The sequence below is a fragment of the Apaloderma vittatum genome, unplaced genomic scaffold, assembly GCF_000703405.1.
Source record: "Apaloderma vittatum isolate BGI_N311 unplaced genomic scaffold, ASM70340v1 scaffold838, whole genome shotgun sequence".
In the NCBI taxonomy this organism is placed as follows: domain Eukaryota; kingdom Metazoa; phylum Chordata; class Aves; order Trogoniformes; family Trogonidae; genus Apaloderma; species Apaloderma vittatum.
The window spans coordinates 1-15,922 of NW_009728793.1; the positions used below are offsets into that span (position 1 = coordinate 1).

The window sequence follows — 15,922 nt, forward strand, 5'->3', positions numbered from 1 at the left end:
GAGGTGCGGTGGCAGCAGGGGGGTGGCGGTGTTCTGAGCTAATTGGCAAGAACCCTTCAGCAAATTAGACCGCTGGAGCGGCACCTCTGGTGCGTTGCTGATGCCTGCTTGTAAAGCAGGTGCAGGAAATGAAATGATAATGTTATTTGGACGCGTGTTCACTTCGCTGCTGTTGGGGAGGCTGGAGAAGTTAATGACGGTGTGGATGCTGTCAGGGCATGCGACTGACAGAATTGCTCCGATGATGAATAAGGGGCTTGTATAGAAATTGCGCCTTAGGTATGTGATTTGTTTTTCTTACAGAAGATGGGATTAGGACAGTATTTGTACTTTTCCGTGTTTCGTTACATTCACGTGTACCAATGCGTTGCACTCGGCTTAGAAGAAAAGCTGATACTGTCTTTGGAGGACAAAAGATAACGTTGTTGAAGCCAGATTGTGTTTTTGTGAGATTTAAACTGTAAACTCAATACAGGCTGCCCTAGGCACTTGTGTATTTTGCAAGGCAGAAAAGTACCGTATTTCGATGTCTTTCGCATTTAAACTGGAACAATTGTGTATTGTCCTTTCTAGATATGAAGACTACTTCGGTAGGCGCTGGTAGTGTTGTAACACCAAACAGTTCAGTCAATGTATTTAAAATGGAAAACCTGGGCAAAAAAGATAAATGAAAATTAGTCATTACTAATGAAATGACAATTTAGTGCCTTTAAAACAGTATCTCTGTGTTAGTATTTCTTAGGTGTTATTTCCAAGTTTACTGAAGAACTAAAAGAGTATATTTGTCATTTATTTCTGATTTAAAATCTTTTCTGTAGGTCCTTACAACAGATAAGTAATACGCTTCGCGTGTGACTAGCGGCTTCCTCTTTTATTTACAGTTAAGAGATTCTTGTTTGTAGTTTTCTGATGGAGTGAAGGGAAAAGAATAAGAAGAGATTGTTCTGAGTATGATTATTTTCTGTTTCAGATTTGTAGCTGATTATTCACATGTGTCCAGGGGGAGATGAAGTACATTGGATCCTGCATAGTTTGGCTTTGTATGGCAGTCTTCCTCCTCCTTCCTGCTTCAACTTCTGTGGCAGTCAGTGACCAGACAGGTACTTCCATTTTTCTTTCCCATTACAGGCTAAAGGTATAAAACACAGTACTGAAGGAATTTGAACAAATACTGACAGTACATGGAAAATAAGCAGTATGAGCTGATAAAATTCAACAAGGCTTTTTTTTGTGTGTGTGTTTTTTAAAAAGTCTAAGTTTGAAGCATTTCCAAAGCAGCCTTTCTGTTTCCTGTGCTCGGAAGATTCATATTTAGAAGCAGTTGCAGTTCCTAGGAGTTTTTGTTTTCTACTTTTTCAGCTTATCATACAAAACAAGATTCACAAAGTTTTGCAAACACTGATTTAGAACAAAATTGGGTGGTTTTATTAGGGTAGGTCAGTGATCACATGGACTTAAACAACCTAATGCTTATGTTAACCTCACCTAAACTTAGTTCTTGGACTTGGTTATACTGTTCGCAGATGTAGAGTTAGACAAAACCTCGTGCTTAAGAAGACGGGGAAAGGAATATAGTGATGTTGTTTAACTTGAAAGCTGTTACCTGCCTTTTGCAAATTTTCTTATACTTCTCTGTTTTCTTTTTACACCTACTGTTCACATGTTACCTAGCTCTCTCACTTAAACTAAACATTTCCTCTTCAGAGTATGGTAAATTCCATCTTAAAGGCACATCGTGTGCTTGTAGAATAAGGAGTTGTCAGTTCTCTGGAATAGTTCAGCCTCAGCATGTACATGAACTTTCTAGAATTTTCCTGCAATTATTAGGAAGGAGAATATGCTTGTTGCTATTTGAATAAAGAGAAATAAAAAGAGAAATAAATTGAAATAATGAGTTATTTTTCATAATTCTGTTTAGAAAATGAAATTTATTTTTAGTAATGCTTTTTCTTAGACACCTGATGAAGGTTATTAGAAGCTATACATATAGAACAATTTAGTATCTCTATAACACATTTGAAACTCAGGCCCAAGAAATTTAATGTCAATAACTAGGATATTAATCAATCTACTACTACTGGAAACAATAAATAGTAATATTTAATAAATACTAAGTGTAATGTGTGGGTTCTAAGGTAAGAATAATGTGTTATGAAGACTGTGAATTTAAGTCAAAGACTTTTTTTTGCCTTATAATTTTAGGGCAGTAAGGCTAAGTGCTCAACTGATGAATAATTCTTAACCTCTGTGAGAGACTAAGCCTACATTATAGCTGTGCAATCGTTGTCTTCAGCTGTCTGAAAGAAGCAAATTAGGTTGTCTTCTCTCTTGTTGCAAGCTGGTGGATTGCAGAAGGGCAGTTTTAAGAGTGCTAAAAGAGTGTGAGTGCAGAAGGCTCCCTAATAATTAATAAATGGAAACTTGAAAAAATTTAAAGCAAAGTGCCAGGAAGCATTGTCTCTTTTCTTTTTATATTGTTTTTCCCTAATGAAAAGATATCTTAGTGGAAGGTGAACTGAACATAGAAGATGTGACAGCTAACACTGAATAGCTGATAAACAGTGTATCTGAGCTGTGCGTTACACGCTGTTAGGAAATTGTGGCTAGGCAGCCAGCCGGGAAGTTGCAGTTTTCCTTAACCTCATTGCCACAAATGGATCAAATATGGGTCAAATTGAACTGCTGCGAAGGAAGAGGAGAGACTGAACCTCTCCTGAGAGTAACTGCTGGTGTGCAATTGAGAGAGGCTTCCGCAGTTTGAGGTGATGCAGGCAGATGGTGAGAAATAACAAGTAGATAGCTGCCAGCTCAAGCAGCTATGCTGGCAGCAGGGAATAGGCTCAGAGTGAAGCCTCAGGTTGGTAACAGGAAAGAGACTCTTCTAGCGACTGAAGGGATGGTTGCTGTCCAAGAAAGAAATACAAGTTAAAGACCAGAAAGCTGGAGCTGAGAAAGACCAGAACGGTGACAGTGCAGTGGTAAGGGGTACAGGTGTGTCTGCAATTCTTCTGTTAATCTGCCCCGTTCAGCTGAACTGATTACTCTGTGTCTTGCAAAGTCCTCTTGTTCTACTTTGATAATTTGTATGTAGATGAATCTGTTACAAATTTGAAACCTGCTCACTTCAAGAAGAGAGAAATAGCTAACCTCTTTTGGTTTTTTTCCGCTTTATTTCTTTTGCTGACTGGCTCTTTTTTGAGCCTTTGTTCTCTCTCATGTGCCAGTTTGATCTGGATTGGCACCGATCCTTCGGGATCTGCCTAGGCAATCCTTTTGGTTTTCTTCCTTAAGCAATAAATGTGTAGTGTTTTGTTTCTCCCTGTGCTAATATGAAAGCTTTTCCGGCAAAGCCCATTTAGACGAGATCTCTTACTGTTGCATTTACAGCCTGAAATTTCTCACCTGATCTACTTGAATCTAAAGGAATGGCCTTCAAATGCAGCAAAAGGCATAAAGTGAAGTTAATTTGGAGGGGAGATGAGGCAAGGAAGTGTGTTAGGGAAAGGTAATCTCTTGTGCAAGAGAAAAGATTAACTTGTGTGTGTATGTAAGGGAGAGCTTTCTGAGCTGGCATTCTGAATATACTTTGGGACTTTTTCATTACGTCAATATTGTAATAAATAAATACCACTATTGGGGAAAAAAAGTGTCAAAGAGTGACAGAGTACGCTGTATCTTCTCGGATCCATCCTTCTTAGGCTCTGAACGTGTTCCAGTAACTATTAGATTCACTTCAAGGATTTATTTCAGTTCATGCTTGTCCAGAAGATTTAATGTGCTAATTGTTCATCAGAAGGAAGCACTCCTAATGACAGAATATAGCAAATCTGAGGGATAAAGTTCAGGAGTTCTCCACAATCATGTTTTTGAACTGACTTCAGGAACTGACTTCTTCAACTTTTTATTTATTTTATCATTGGAAAATTTTGGTTTTGGAGCATGGACGTGAGCTCTTTCTGTAGTTACACCTAACTAATTTGATAATTCCTGAATGCTTTGCATTAAGAATATTAATACTTTGTCTCATTCCCAGATCACTGCTGCTTTTTCAACTTTCTTTCACAATTACTGTTTTTCAAACTCGCTAACCCATGAAAAATGTGGTATAAACAAAGTCCTGGGGCTGTCAGGCATGGTGAATTTCCATTGCCTTTTGACATGGAATGTGTTGTGAAAGTATTGGCTCTAGATCATAATTTTAGATAGGCACTTTATCCAAATACAGAGAGTGGTTTCAAATATACAAATCAGTTCAGGTTTTTGGTTCTCATGTTTTAGTACAGCTAGATACTTCTCAAAATCAAGATAATGGCTCTACAGTAACACTCATATAAAATGTATTCATAGTCTTAATATTCTGAATATTCAAGGTTGGATCCACAAGCTGTTGCTAGCATTGTAATGTTTAGGTGACCCCCTGCCATCCTTGACCCCTGGATTCTTTAACTTTTCATTAAATGCTAAATCTTCTTGGTCGTTGTGTAAGGAGTTTTAGGTATCTGTAAGAATGTGGTTCATGAAGGCCTGCATGCTGTGGAAAGCTACTTCAGCTAGTATGTAGTACATAAGGGAGATCCCAGACCACAAATTGGAATTTGCTTAGCTACACACATTTTCCCAGCATGAAGACTGTAAAATAAATGAGCCCCCTTTTTTTTTTTTTTTTAACGGAAAGGTAGAGAAACAAAAAAAGCATCAACTCCTACAGCCAAGATATTCACCTGGGATATCACAGAATAGTTTCGGTTTGGAGGAACCTCCAGAGATCTCTAGTTGAACCCTGCTGCAGTGAGCAGGGACATCTTTAACTAAATCAGTTTGCCCAGAGCCCCACCCAACCTGGCCTTGAATGTTTCCAGAAATGGAGCTTCTGTCACCTTTCTGGGCAACATGTTCCAGTGTTTCATCACCCTCATGAAAAATTTCTTCCTTGTATCTAGTCTAAATCTACTCTCTCTTCGTTTGAAATGGTTGCCCTTGTCCTGTCACAACAGGCCCTGCTAAAGATCATAGAATCAGAGAATGGCTTTGGTTGGAAGAAACCTTAGAGATCATCTAATCTAACCTCCCTGCCATGGGCAGGGATGCCCTTAACTAGACCAGGTTGCTCAAGACCTCATCCAACCCGGCCTTGAACATCTTTGGGGAGGGGGCTTCCACAACCTTTCTCGGCAACAATTGTCCCTATCTTTCTTATAGGCCACCTCTAAGTACTGAAAAGCTGCAATAAGGTTTCCCTGGAGCGTTCTCTTCTCCAGGCCGAACAACCCCAACTTTCTCAGCCAATCCTCATACAAGTGTTCCAGTTCTCTAACCATTTTTGTGATCCTCCTTTGGATCTGCCTCAACAGGTCCATGTCTTTCTTATGTTGGGGGCCCCGGAGGTGGACACAGTACTGTAAATGGGGGTCTTACGAGAGCAAAGGAACAGAATCACCTCCCTCAGCCTGCTGGTCGCACTTCTTTTGATATAGCCCAAGATGCAATTGGATTTTTGGGATGTGAGTGCACATTGCTGGGTCATGTCCAGCTTTTCATCCATCAGTACCCCTAAGTCCTTTTCTGAAGGGCTGCTCTGAATTCCATTGTCCCTGAGCCTGTACTGATACTGGGGGTTGCCCTCATCCAGGTGCAGGACCTTGCTCTTGGTCTTGTTAAACATCATGAAGTTTACATGGGCATACTTCTCAAGTTTGTCCAGGGTCCTCCTGGACTCTCTTTAGCGTCATCTGCAAACTTGCTGAGGTGGCACTTGATCCCACTGTCATTGATGAAGATCTTAACCAGTAACTCATCCAAATACAGACCCCTGAGGGACACCACTCATCACTGATCTCTGTCTTGACATTGAGCTGTTGACCACTAACCTCTGGATGCAACCAATTCCTTATCCACTGAACAATCCACCCATCAAATCTGTATCTCTCCAACTTAACAAGAAGGATGTTGTAGGAGGCCATATCAAAGGCCTTACAGAAGTCCACATGGATGACATCTGTAGTTCTTTCCTTGTCCACTGATGTAGTTGCTCGGTTGTAGAAGGCCACTAGGTTGATCAGGCAGGGTTTGCCCTTGGTGAAGCCATACTGATTGTCTCAAATAATGTGAAATCTTACTTTTCACTACCGACTCTTCACCATGGGAGGATCAAGTTCTCCAGGGTCCAGTGTGAACATTCTAATACTTGAACACCATTGGTATGGATTTCTTAATCCTGCCTGCCAAAACTGTTATTTCCATAACTAACTAAATAGTCCTCAGACTCAGAGTTGCCTTCTTTCCTATATCAACAAAGTTGTAGATTCAGTCTCCTTCATTCTTTTTCCCACCCGTATATGAACATATATAATGTAAGATAATGTGACTTACAGAGTAGAGAAGGAAAACAAAAAAATCGCATCTGATTTTTTTTAATACCTCTGTACATGAGGCTGCAGGTATGTAGGAAATCTCAATTGCTGACCCTGTTTGAAAGCGGGCCACCTTGTCTTCTTTATCTTCAGTACAAATACTTTTGAGGTGGACTTATTGGATATCATTGCTGACACTTGCAGGTACACTGTGAAGAGGTTCTCTATATATTTTTGAAGCCTGATCCAGTAAGTGTGAGACAAATCCTAGCTAATACGGGTTTCTGACTGAAGCTTCAGCCTGACATAGGATGTGGATATAGGTTAGGTGGGGCTGCCCTGTTTGGGCATGTTCATTTGGCCAGTGGTGCTTACTGATGGAAACTTTAGTGCTGTTGCAATATGCACGTCAGTGGTGTTAGATGGCAGTTGAAAACTTTTCCTGAATGTGAAGTTTAATTATGAAGTAGCAGATAGGTACTTGTAAAGTGAATCGAGCCATTAGTAGCTACACTTAATCTGGAGGAGCCAAGAGTGCTTATTGGAAGCTACAGTTCCCAGTCAGGAAGTACACTCAAGAGATGTCTGTCAGAGTGAGACTGAAGCATGCACCAGAGTCTTCTCTGTCCTCGTTTGCACGGAAAGGAAAACTGGGCATGGGGCCTAGATGGAAGCTGCAGTGAGCTTCGACAGGTGCCCTGATCATTCCAGGAATTCAGAATGTGCCTTCGCATGTTGCAGCAGATTCGTCTAGATGTAATGCCTGCTTTTTTTTTTTCGTATGTAATGCTATTAGAAAACAAAAATTCTTACTAATATCATAATGCAGAGACAGAAGATCAACGATCTGTGATATATCTGCTTGATCTGCATAAATATATATTTTCAAAATTATTAGGTTGATTTTATAATAAAAAGCTAGTACATGGAACTCATGGATTTCTAAAGATTAAGGTCTGTAATTTGTCCTGTGGAGAGGTGATCTCATTAATTTATAGGTGTGTTAACTTTAACATCACTATTTCATTATGAATTGTTCGCTTCAACCTAGACAGGCCCGGTTTTGTCACGTGCAGAGCAATCTAGTATGTAAACATTAACTTGTTCTTTTTACTGCTTTATTAGTGTTGTAGGAATGTATTCTAACAGGAGTGGGTAGTGTGTTGTTTTCTTGCCTGGATTAGCAGTAAGGGTTTGTCTTGTTCTTTTCCTTTCCTGAGTGTCTTTGTGTTTATCTTCTAATTCACCCGCACATAGGGTGAATGGGTAAACTGTCTGTTATGTTTCAGGTCAAAGAGAATTTAAAGATCTGCCAGAAGCATTAAAAATTTTGTAAGAGCTAACTTTTTGACTGTACAAACTGTAACTGCAGAAAGAATTTTCATCAATTTATACCAATGAAAGTTGTTAGTCTTAGTATGGAGAGATTTTGAGTTTAATATTTTTGAGTTTCGCTTTAGCTCTCTGGTGAAAAGAGTAACATTGGGCTAAATGAGTCCATCAGCAGCACAAGATAGAAGATGATTCCTAGTAACTCTTTCAGTGTTCCTGGGATGTGGAATACAACCAAATAAGTAACACTTAAATGACGTGTCTATGCTGTGACTGTTATGCCACTGATAAAAATAGGTCCACAGTCCAGTCTGTGGCATGTGAGGAATTATTGCTATCATCTGGATAACACAAAAATTAAAGCTTGAGTCTTTATTTGGACTTGGAAGAAAGTAACTGAGGGGGAATAAGCTAAAACTCCCCAGTCTTTCATCACACAGCTCTCATGTAAGTTCATGCGGGGAAAAAAAAGCGGAGCTGTGTCCTAGGTTCTCAGAGCTTACTACAGCAGTTCAAGGTAAAATCAGCAATAAGTAATAGCTGGCTGGTCTTATTATAAGTACTGTGAAGTAATTTAATCAAAAAGTGAATCTGCTCATTCCTCTTTATATATTAAAAAAACTTTGGTTAGAAAACACATAGATTTAACAAAATGTTTGTCAGTGTATGCGACGCATTATTACGGCTTCATCTGTATCAGGCTTCCTTTATACCAACATATTTCTTATCCTTGGGTAAGCATACCATAACCACATTCGTTGTTTTAGAGTGGCTATAGATAAATGTCTATAGTTTAACAATGTATGTAAGTGATTGAAGGGTAAGATTTGTAGATTTAAGGATACCTAAGGTGAGCCTGTTCCTGTCCCATTGTGTGTGTGTGTGTGTGTGTGTATCAAATGGTGTATTGAAATTGCTATGTTAATACATAATTGCAGTGAATGATTTTTGCTACATAAAACTCCCTGCAAACCAAGAATGAGCAAAGATTTCATTTTGGTTTCAGAGATTTCAACATGAATATTCTTCACATTCTGCATCTTTTCTGGGGAAAGGGAATTTACAGTGTTTTAATGCATATGATTAATTTCATTTGTCATAAAACTTTATATCTATTTGTATAGGGAAATACATGTATATGTGCATATTTATATATATGAAGGAAAGAAAGAATGTATTCTCTTAAAGGCTTAGAAAAAAAAAATTAATTTATGAGTGATGTTACTTGGAACTGTAGATGGCCATTTAAACATAAAAGGACATGGAATTTGAATCTTAGAATAAATGTCTTCCAGTCTATTCCTTAAAGCTATTGACATAGCCTTCAGTAACCATGTTTTCAGGAGGTGTCTTTATATCTGTGTTATATAATTTAGTTTCACTTTTACTGGTTATTTCCAATTAGCCATTCTTAATCCAGATCAAATGCTATAATGCATTTAACAGAATTTAAGCCTTTTGAACCATGACATGCTTTCTATGTTACTACAGAATGAATGACAAATTCCGCATGCTTGAGGATTACAAATATAGCTATTCTGGATGCCAGCTTTCAATCTAGGTACTCTTGGAAATATTTAAATATAGGTGATTTCCAGGTTGAGGATAGGACATTCCTCCTTATGGTTTTTATTGAACTGACGCTTCAAAAAGGCCCTCAACCCCTAATGTTCAGCAGCTCCAGATATACCTTGGCTGTCTTTTTAGTTGTGTCGGCCTGATATGGAGCGCCATGCTTGGTAAGCACACAGGCCAAATCCTGTTTGTCCTCTTCTGTTTGATCATTTTATTAGGGTTTAGCAGGGCTATTTGCAAAGTTTGTAAAAGAAAAAGCCTTATTTCCGATCCATCTACAAAACTCACATTTCTCTGTATTTGCTTCTTAAAAGTGTGTATTTAAAACAACAACAACAAAAAAAGAGAAGAAATAACTTTTGCAAGTGAGATACTGCGTATTAATAATACAGTGTTTGGTCTAAGTGTTCAGTTAGATTTAGCCTTAGAATTTACGGTGTTTCAAGTTTCTGCTAGTTTACCAAAATACTTTAGTTCAGACTTAATTGCCTGTAAAGCTATTTAATTTTCAACCATTTTTCCCCCCAAAATCTAAGTATTGCTTATGCTGTTTATTAAATGATTATATGTTAATCCACATTTTGAAACTACTGTCCATTGAAGTAGTAAAAGATTATTGTTGTGGTAATCAAGCACATATGCTTTATTGTCTCATGGTCATGAATGGGAGGGAAACAGAGATTTTTTTCTAATCATATAGCCAGAAATAATAAAAAAAAAGTTAAGCAGATGTTATTGCTTTATAGAGTATTGTAGAGGGAAAGAACTTGGTAAGAATCTAGTGTTTTTCTTCAGGTTATATCATTCATGTAAGCTTTGTTCATAAACATCTTGTATTATTAGAAACGTAGTATGCAGTCAAATTGCTCTTATTTGCATTTTGTTATTTGCTTTATTGCTATTTTTCATATCCCAAAGAAACCAACGCTCCTGTTAATATTGCTATCACTGTCATGATAATTTGTTCCGATTCATTTTTGCTTGATAGAATTTTATGGTACATACTAAACTATATTCTCTTGAAGGTGCTGTGTGTCCTTTAATGAAAGCAGCTGTTCATCATTTCAACCAAATCAACAGAGACAGTCTTAGTGTTTCAGGTAAATGACTGTGTTAATATGGGGATCTAAATTAATTGCCTAGTAGTGAATGTAATCTTAGTCTGGCTGGAGTTGGCTTTGAATCTGAAAGGGCAGTACAGAATGCTGCCTCTGTGCTCTTGAAGCTGTTGTTGTTAGGAAGGTGGGGTTAAAATCGGAACACGTTGTTCTTGGAAAATATTGCTTCAAGTTTTGCAGCCACACATTGCCGTTGTTTTTCCCCAAACATCCTTCCTTCTTATCAGTTCCGATGACAAAAGGAAATAATGAGTGCCTTTCTCAGGTTGCAAAGCTGTCTACCAAGAGAGTTTTGCACTCATAGTTTCTCTGTTGATTAAATAAGTATTGGAAGTTTCTCTGACTTAAAGTACTAGTTTTTAGTATAGCTTGTCAGTCTCTACTCTAGAAAGACACCAAGCATGCTAAAAGTCAGTATTTACTTCTGGTTTTTAAATTCCGTTAAATGAACTAAAACATCGTATCATATTTTACAGGATTTGATCTGGCAGAAAGGTTTTCTTTGAGGCAAGCATCTTGTGGAGGGGAAAAAATCTGTTTTAAACTGGGAAGTGCGCCTCTCGTCAGAGACACAAAGTAAGATACTACTTTTGTCCTAAATCTTTAAAAGGCTAATGCTACTAATGAACTGAAACAGTGAATAATGCATACAAAGGATGCCACAGAAAGACAAGTATGTCTGGTTTTAGGCAGTTTCATCTGTAACTATTTTTTTTTTTCCCTTTAAGAAGCATTTTGACACAGATGTGTTTTGTCCTGGAATCTGGAATTACCTAGGTAGAAAATTAATTGCAGATACCTTTTTCTCAAATTGTGATTCTGATACTGAAAAACTCTACTGTTTGTACATAAACTTTTATAAAATGTAGGAAACAAGGAACTTTCATGGTATGACAAGAAACGTTACACTAATCTTCTGTCAGTGAAATTGGCTGTCCTCTCTTATTAAGAATTAAGAGTCACCATTTCCTAAATGCTATGTTTTATGTTTGTTTTCTTGCTAGTGGAATTGGCATCTTGCCTTTGAGCAGCAATGGAATGGTGGGTACTCTGTGTAGAGGTGAAACTAGGTAGCATCCTGTTCTGACATGGGATGTGATGAAAGGCAGAGACTGCGTGAAAAATCAAAAGGAAGGTGAAACAGAGTGAGGCACAATGGGATTGGACAGGTTCAAGTTTGCATAGGGACAAGGAAATGGCAAGAAGCATTTAGGAATGTAGTTTCAAGTTCCCCATGCTCAGTGGAGAGCAAGAGGATCATCTTAGGGCTTCTTGGTTGAGATGTGGTCTGAGTCATGGGACTTGGTTTCTGTACAGCATGTTCTTGGGATGATGAGAGAAGCAACTGTATTCCCATCTCTTCAGGTTGGGTATTCTCTGTTGCTGAAGGTCTGGCTCCAGTGTGCCTGGGAAAAAATACACTCAGACTTCCCTTTTGCTTGGATCCTGGACAAGCTATGGGTAGCATGAGGCCAGGGGAGAGGGAGAAAAGAGGGATCCAGAGGCACCCAGACACACAGCAAAGTGGAAGACAAGAATTATTACACAAACAGAACCTAAATATTCCAGATTACTAGATGCTTTTAAAGTGTTTTTTATAATGTTAGTTACTGTAAATGCTAAATTTTTATGCTTGTGTAATTCTGCAAAATTAAAGTAGTGGGTGTCTCTTTTTGAAATATCTCAGACATTAGCTATTGAAGGAAAAACTACTCGGCGCAGAGATTGCTATTTTCCTTCGGGCCTCCCTAGTATTATCGAGATTGTCTTTAGAAGAGGAACAGGTAAAATTAGGTACCACCCATACGTGCCTTTACTAAAAATATTTTGAAAATTTGTCACTAAAAAAACTTTTCTTTTAAAATCCATTATGCATCTTTTTTTTTCAGATTTTCACAGGGCAGGAATTTGAGGGAAATATGAGGCTATAAAAGAGTAACAAATCAAGGCAATATAAAAATGCAGGGCAATTTTCCTCTAGTAATAAGAAGCTAAGTAGTGCTTTCTGTACAGTGAAATGCATATTGCAAGGTTACTAAATTTATTTGTAAAATTTAAGAAAATCGATGGCAAAAATGAAACGAGAGGAGCTAGAACTAAAAAAGGGTAAATTGTTTAAAATTCGTCTTACTTTGCAGGAAAATTTGTTTTTCAAAACGATTGATTTCTAAGAATTTAGTGGTTTTGGAAGGGGTCTGAGAAGTCATGTTGAGGTTGAAAAATGTAAAGCTTTTTTCCTGGCTTTTAGTAGTAGTCCTAAATACTAATGTCTGTTGTTTATTTTCTTCTTTTAAAAAGAGCTTATTGGTGAAGGCAGTGCAAATGAGGAATTTGCATCATGGTTGATATCTGTAGCTTAGCAAAGCTTTAATAGCAGTTGCAGTGAAAATACTTGAGAGAGACAAAACTTTTTTTTTTTACTTTATGAAGTGGGAGAGAAATCTAACATACTTTTCTGTATTTTTTTCTGTTCACTTTTTCAGAGGAATGATGACTGAGACGTAAAAAGCCAGTTTTTCTTTATTTTCACTGTAACTTGAGCAGGAGATAAGGAACTTCGGTAGAGGGTAAACCTGGAAAGCAGGTGGTTTGGCTTTAAGGGTCTCTTGCTTCTCAACGTTCCTCTCCCTCCCTGTTGTTTTCTCCTATATATCCTCATTAAAGAACAACAAAGGAGAAAACTATTCTAGTTTCCATTAAAATATGCATATCTAATGGATGAAAACTTCAGCTGGGTGAAGCAACCGAGATGATTATTAGTGAAATGTGTAACGGTGCTAATGTATGAATACAGTTAGGCTGAAAATTAATATCACATTATTGATGTTAATAAGGTACAAGATACGCTCCTCAGTCAGCTTGCTGTGGAAGTAAGTAGTATCTCTTACGTATTTCTTCCTGAGCACAAAAAGGCTTAAAAGGAGTTTCAATAACATTCAGGCTTTGCAGAATTTCCATTAAATCCTAGTTCTTTATAGCAGTACTCTAGCTCATGCTCTTTTCACCTTTCTTCACAGAGAAATGCATGTCACAATTAAGAGTAGAATTTACTATTTTTTATTTGATGTGTTAAATAGGTAAAGCCTTCTGTTTTGGGGATAAAACTTGAGACGATTTAAAAACATTATTTGCTTAAAATATTTTTTATATTCTTCTGAACTTCTGCATTGATTTTTGAAAAATAGGGACAGAGGGCAGTCAGGAGCACAGTCAGGTTTTGACATGGTAGGGTTAAAATGAAAGATAGTCAGGAACTCAGACATCTGTCATCGTAACCTTATAAGATACTGCACATGGATAACCGAGATAAATTATAATTCATTATTTATATTTCAATTTTCTCTTGCATTATGTCAGGTTGTGTGGTGCCAAACCCCTTGCGTTACTAGATGCACAGAGGTTTTCAGGATCATTCTGCCTCAGAAAATATTTTAGTAGACGTGGTGTACAGTAAGCAGCAGAACAGTGTTTGTTATCCATCCTGCAGGAAACTGAGAGTATCTGATTAAGCTGACTAGCAAGTATCAAGTAACTTGGCACATCTCCTCTTGCATTTCATTCATTCAGTTGTAGTGTGGGTAATAGAAAGCTATGCTGGGCCATTTTTTTTGTGTGATGCCATTTTGGTTTTTTTCAATGGAGCTGGAGTAGTGTTGCACCTATTTATATGTTGTAAATAATTTACAGAGTAGTGTCAGCTTGGGAAATCGATTATGTCTATTTATGTTAGATTTTAGTTGTATCTGTTATCTTTATCTCTTTTTGTGTTAGAGTTTTGCGTGTATTCTGTCTTATGCTTTTTTATGCTCTATGTAAATGACTTAAATATTAATTTAATTATAATAATAATTTCAGGATTAAAAAGTGATTTTTAAATTAAGAAATTGTGATTTACTTAGTCCCATTCTTATGTGGACATTAACTGAAGTTTTTCCTGAGTAAAGCAGTACAACTGAGCCTTTGAATCCTAAATAAATTCACAGTAAAAACTATTATGCAGGCAATCTAATTGCAGTGTCATAATAATAGTAACTGTATAATGTTTGAATTTTATTTCAATAAACACATAATTGTATTTTATTTCAATAAATATATCTGTTTGAGGGTGGAGAGGCTCTGCAGAGGAATGTGGACAGACTGGATCAATGAGCCAAGGCCAAGTGTATGAGGTTCAACAGGGCCAAGTTCCAGGTCCTGCCCTTGGGTCACAACAGCCCCCGGCAGCGTTACAGGCTGGGGAAGGAGTAGCTAGAATGATGCTCAGCAGAAAAAGACCTGGGGGTGTTGGTCGACAGTCTCTTGAACATGAGCCAGCAGTGTGCCTAGGTGGCCAAAATGGCCAATGGCATCCTGGCCTGGATCAAAAATAGTGTGGCCAGCAGGACCAGGGAAGTAATTGTCTCCCTGTGCACTGGTGAGGCTGCACCTCCAATCTTGTGTGCAGTTTTGGGCCCCTCACCACAAGAAAGACACTGAAGTGCTGGAACGTGTCCAGCAGAGGGGAGTGAAGCTGGTCTGAAGGGTCTCAAGCACAAGTCTTATGAGCAGCGGCTGAGGAACCGGGGTTGTTAACCTGGAGAAAGGGAGGCTGAGGGGAGACCTTATCATTCTCTACAACTACCTGAAAGGAGATTGTAGAGAGGTAGGTATCTGTCTGTTCAACTAAGTAACAGGTGATAGGACAAGAAGAAATGACCGCGAGTTGTGCCAATAGAGTTTTATAGACTTGATACTAGGAAGAAATTATTTTCTGAAAGGGTTATCAGGCATTGGAATGGGTTGCTCAGGGCAGTGGTGGAGACTCCATCCCCTGAATGTATTTGGGAGTCATGCAGACAGAGTGCTTGGGGATATGGTTTAGTTGAGGAATTATCGGTGTTAGGTTAATGATTGGATTCAATAATCTTAAAGGTCTTTTTCCAATCTAGGCAATTCTGTGATTCTGTGGAGTTGTCTCTGGAGTTTAACACGTACTGCCTGCGCAGTACATTCCAGTTTGGCGTGGAACTTGCAGTCAAAAGTAGCACAGGGCTGTGTTCTGATAGCAACTCCGTTAGATCTGCCTGCAGTGTTCACTATTTCTGAACATGAGGACTTTTACACTAATCATCGTTCTTTAGTTGCCTTAGAGTAAATAGCCCTATGATGAAATAATTTTGCTCTTCTTTAAAAATGCATCAGATGTCGCTTGTTTCTCATTCTCACTTTTCTGGATTGCTGGTGAGCCTTTTTTTTTTTCCTCCTCTGAAAGTGCCAATAAAGGAGATAGTAAGCTGGTTTCAGCTGAGTTTCACAATGTTTTTGAAATGCATGTTTATGATTAGCAAATTTTAATGGCACAGTCATGGCTTTCTTATTTTGTAGTTTGGCTTGACAAACCCTGTTAATTTACTGAAGAGATTATTGTAGCTGGCTGTTAAATGATCTCAGAGTTACAACAGTTGGGATTGCTCTCACGACTTCTTTAGGAATTTTTCCCCTTTCGGTGTATGATACTGTGAAAGAGCTTGGATTTTGACTGTATTTGGACTACTAAGCTCCATCAGC

General features: G+C 38.1%; 1 protein-coding gene across 1 annotated transcript in view; it reads left to right on the forward strand.

Annotated features, from left to right (window-relative positions):
- Positions 1–966: 966 nt before the first annotated feature.
- The window catches only part of LOC104277522 (collagen alpha-1(XIX) chain-like), a gene marked incomplete at its 3' end in the record, with an annotated part of 64,999 nt that continues 50,043 nt past the window's right edge, over positions 967–15,922 (forward strand). Inside the window, exons 1-3 of the mRNA XM_009874179.1 lie at positions 967–1,100; positions 10,283–10,357; positions 10,852–10,951. Coding sequence (XP_009872481.1) covers positions 1,007–1,100; positions 10,283–10,357; positions 10,852–10,951 — 269 coding nt within the window. The remainder of the gene's footprint in view (positions 1,101–10,282; positions 10,358–10,851; positions 10,952–15,922) is intronic.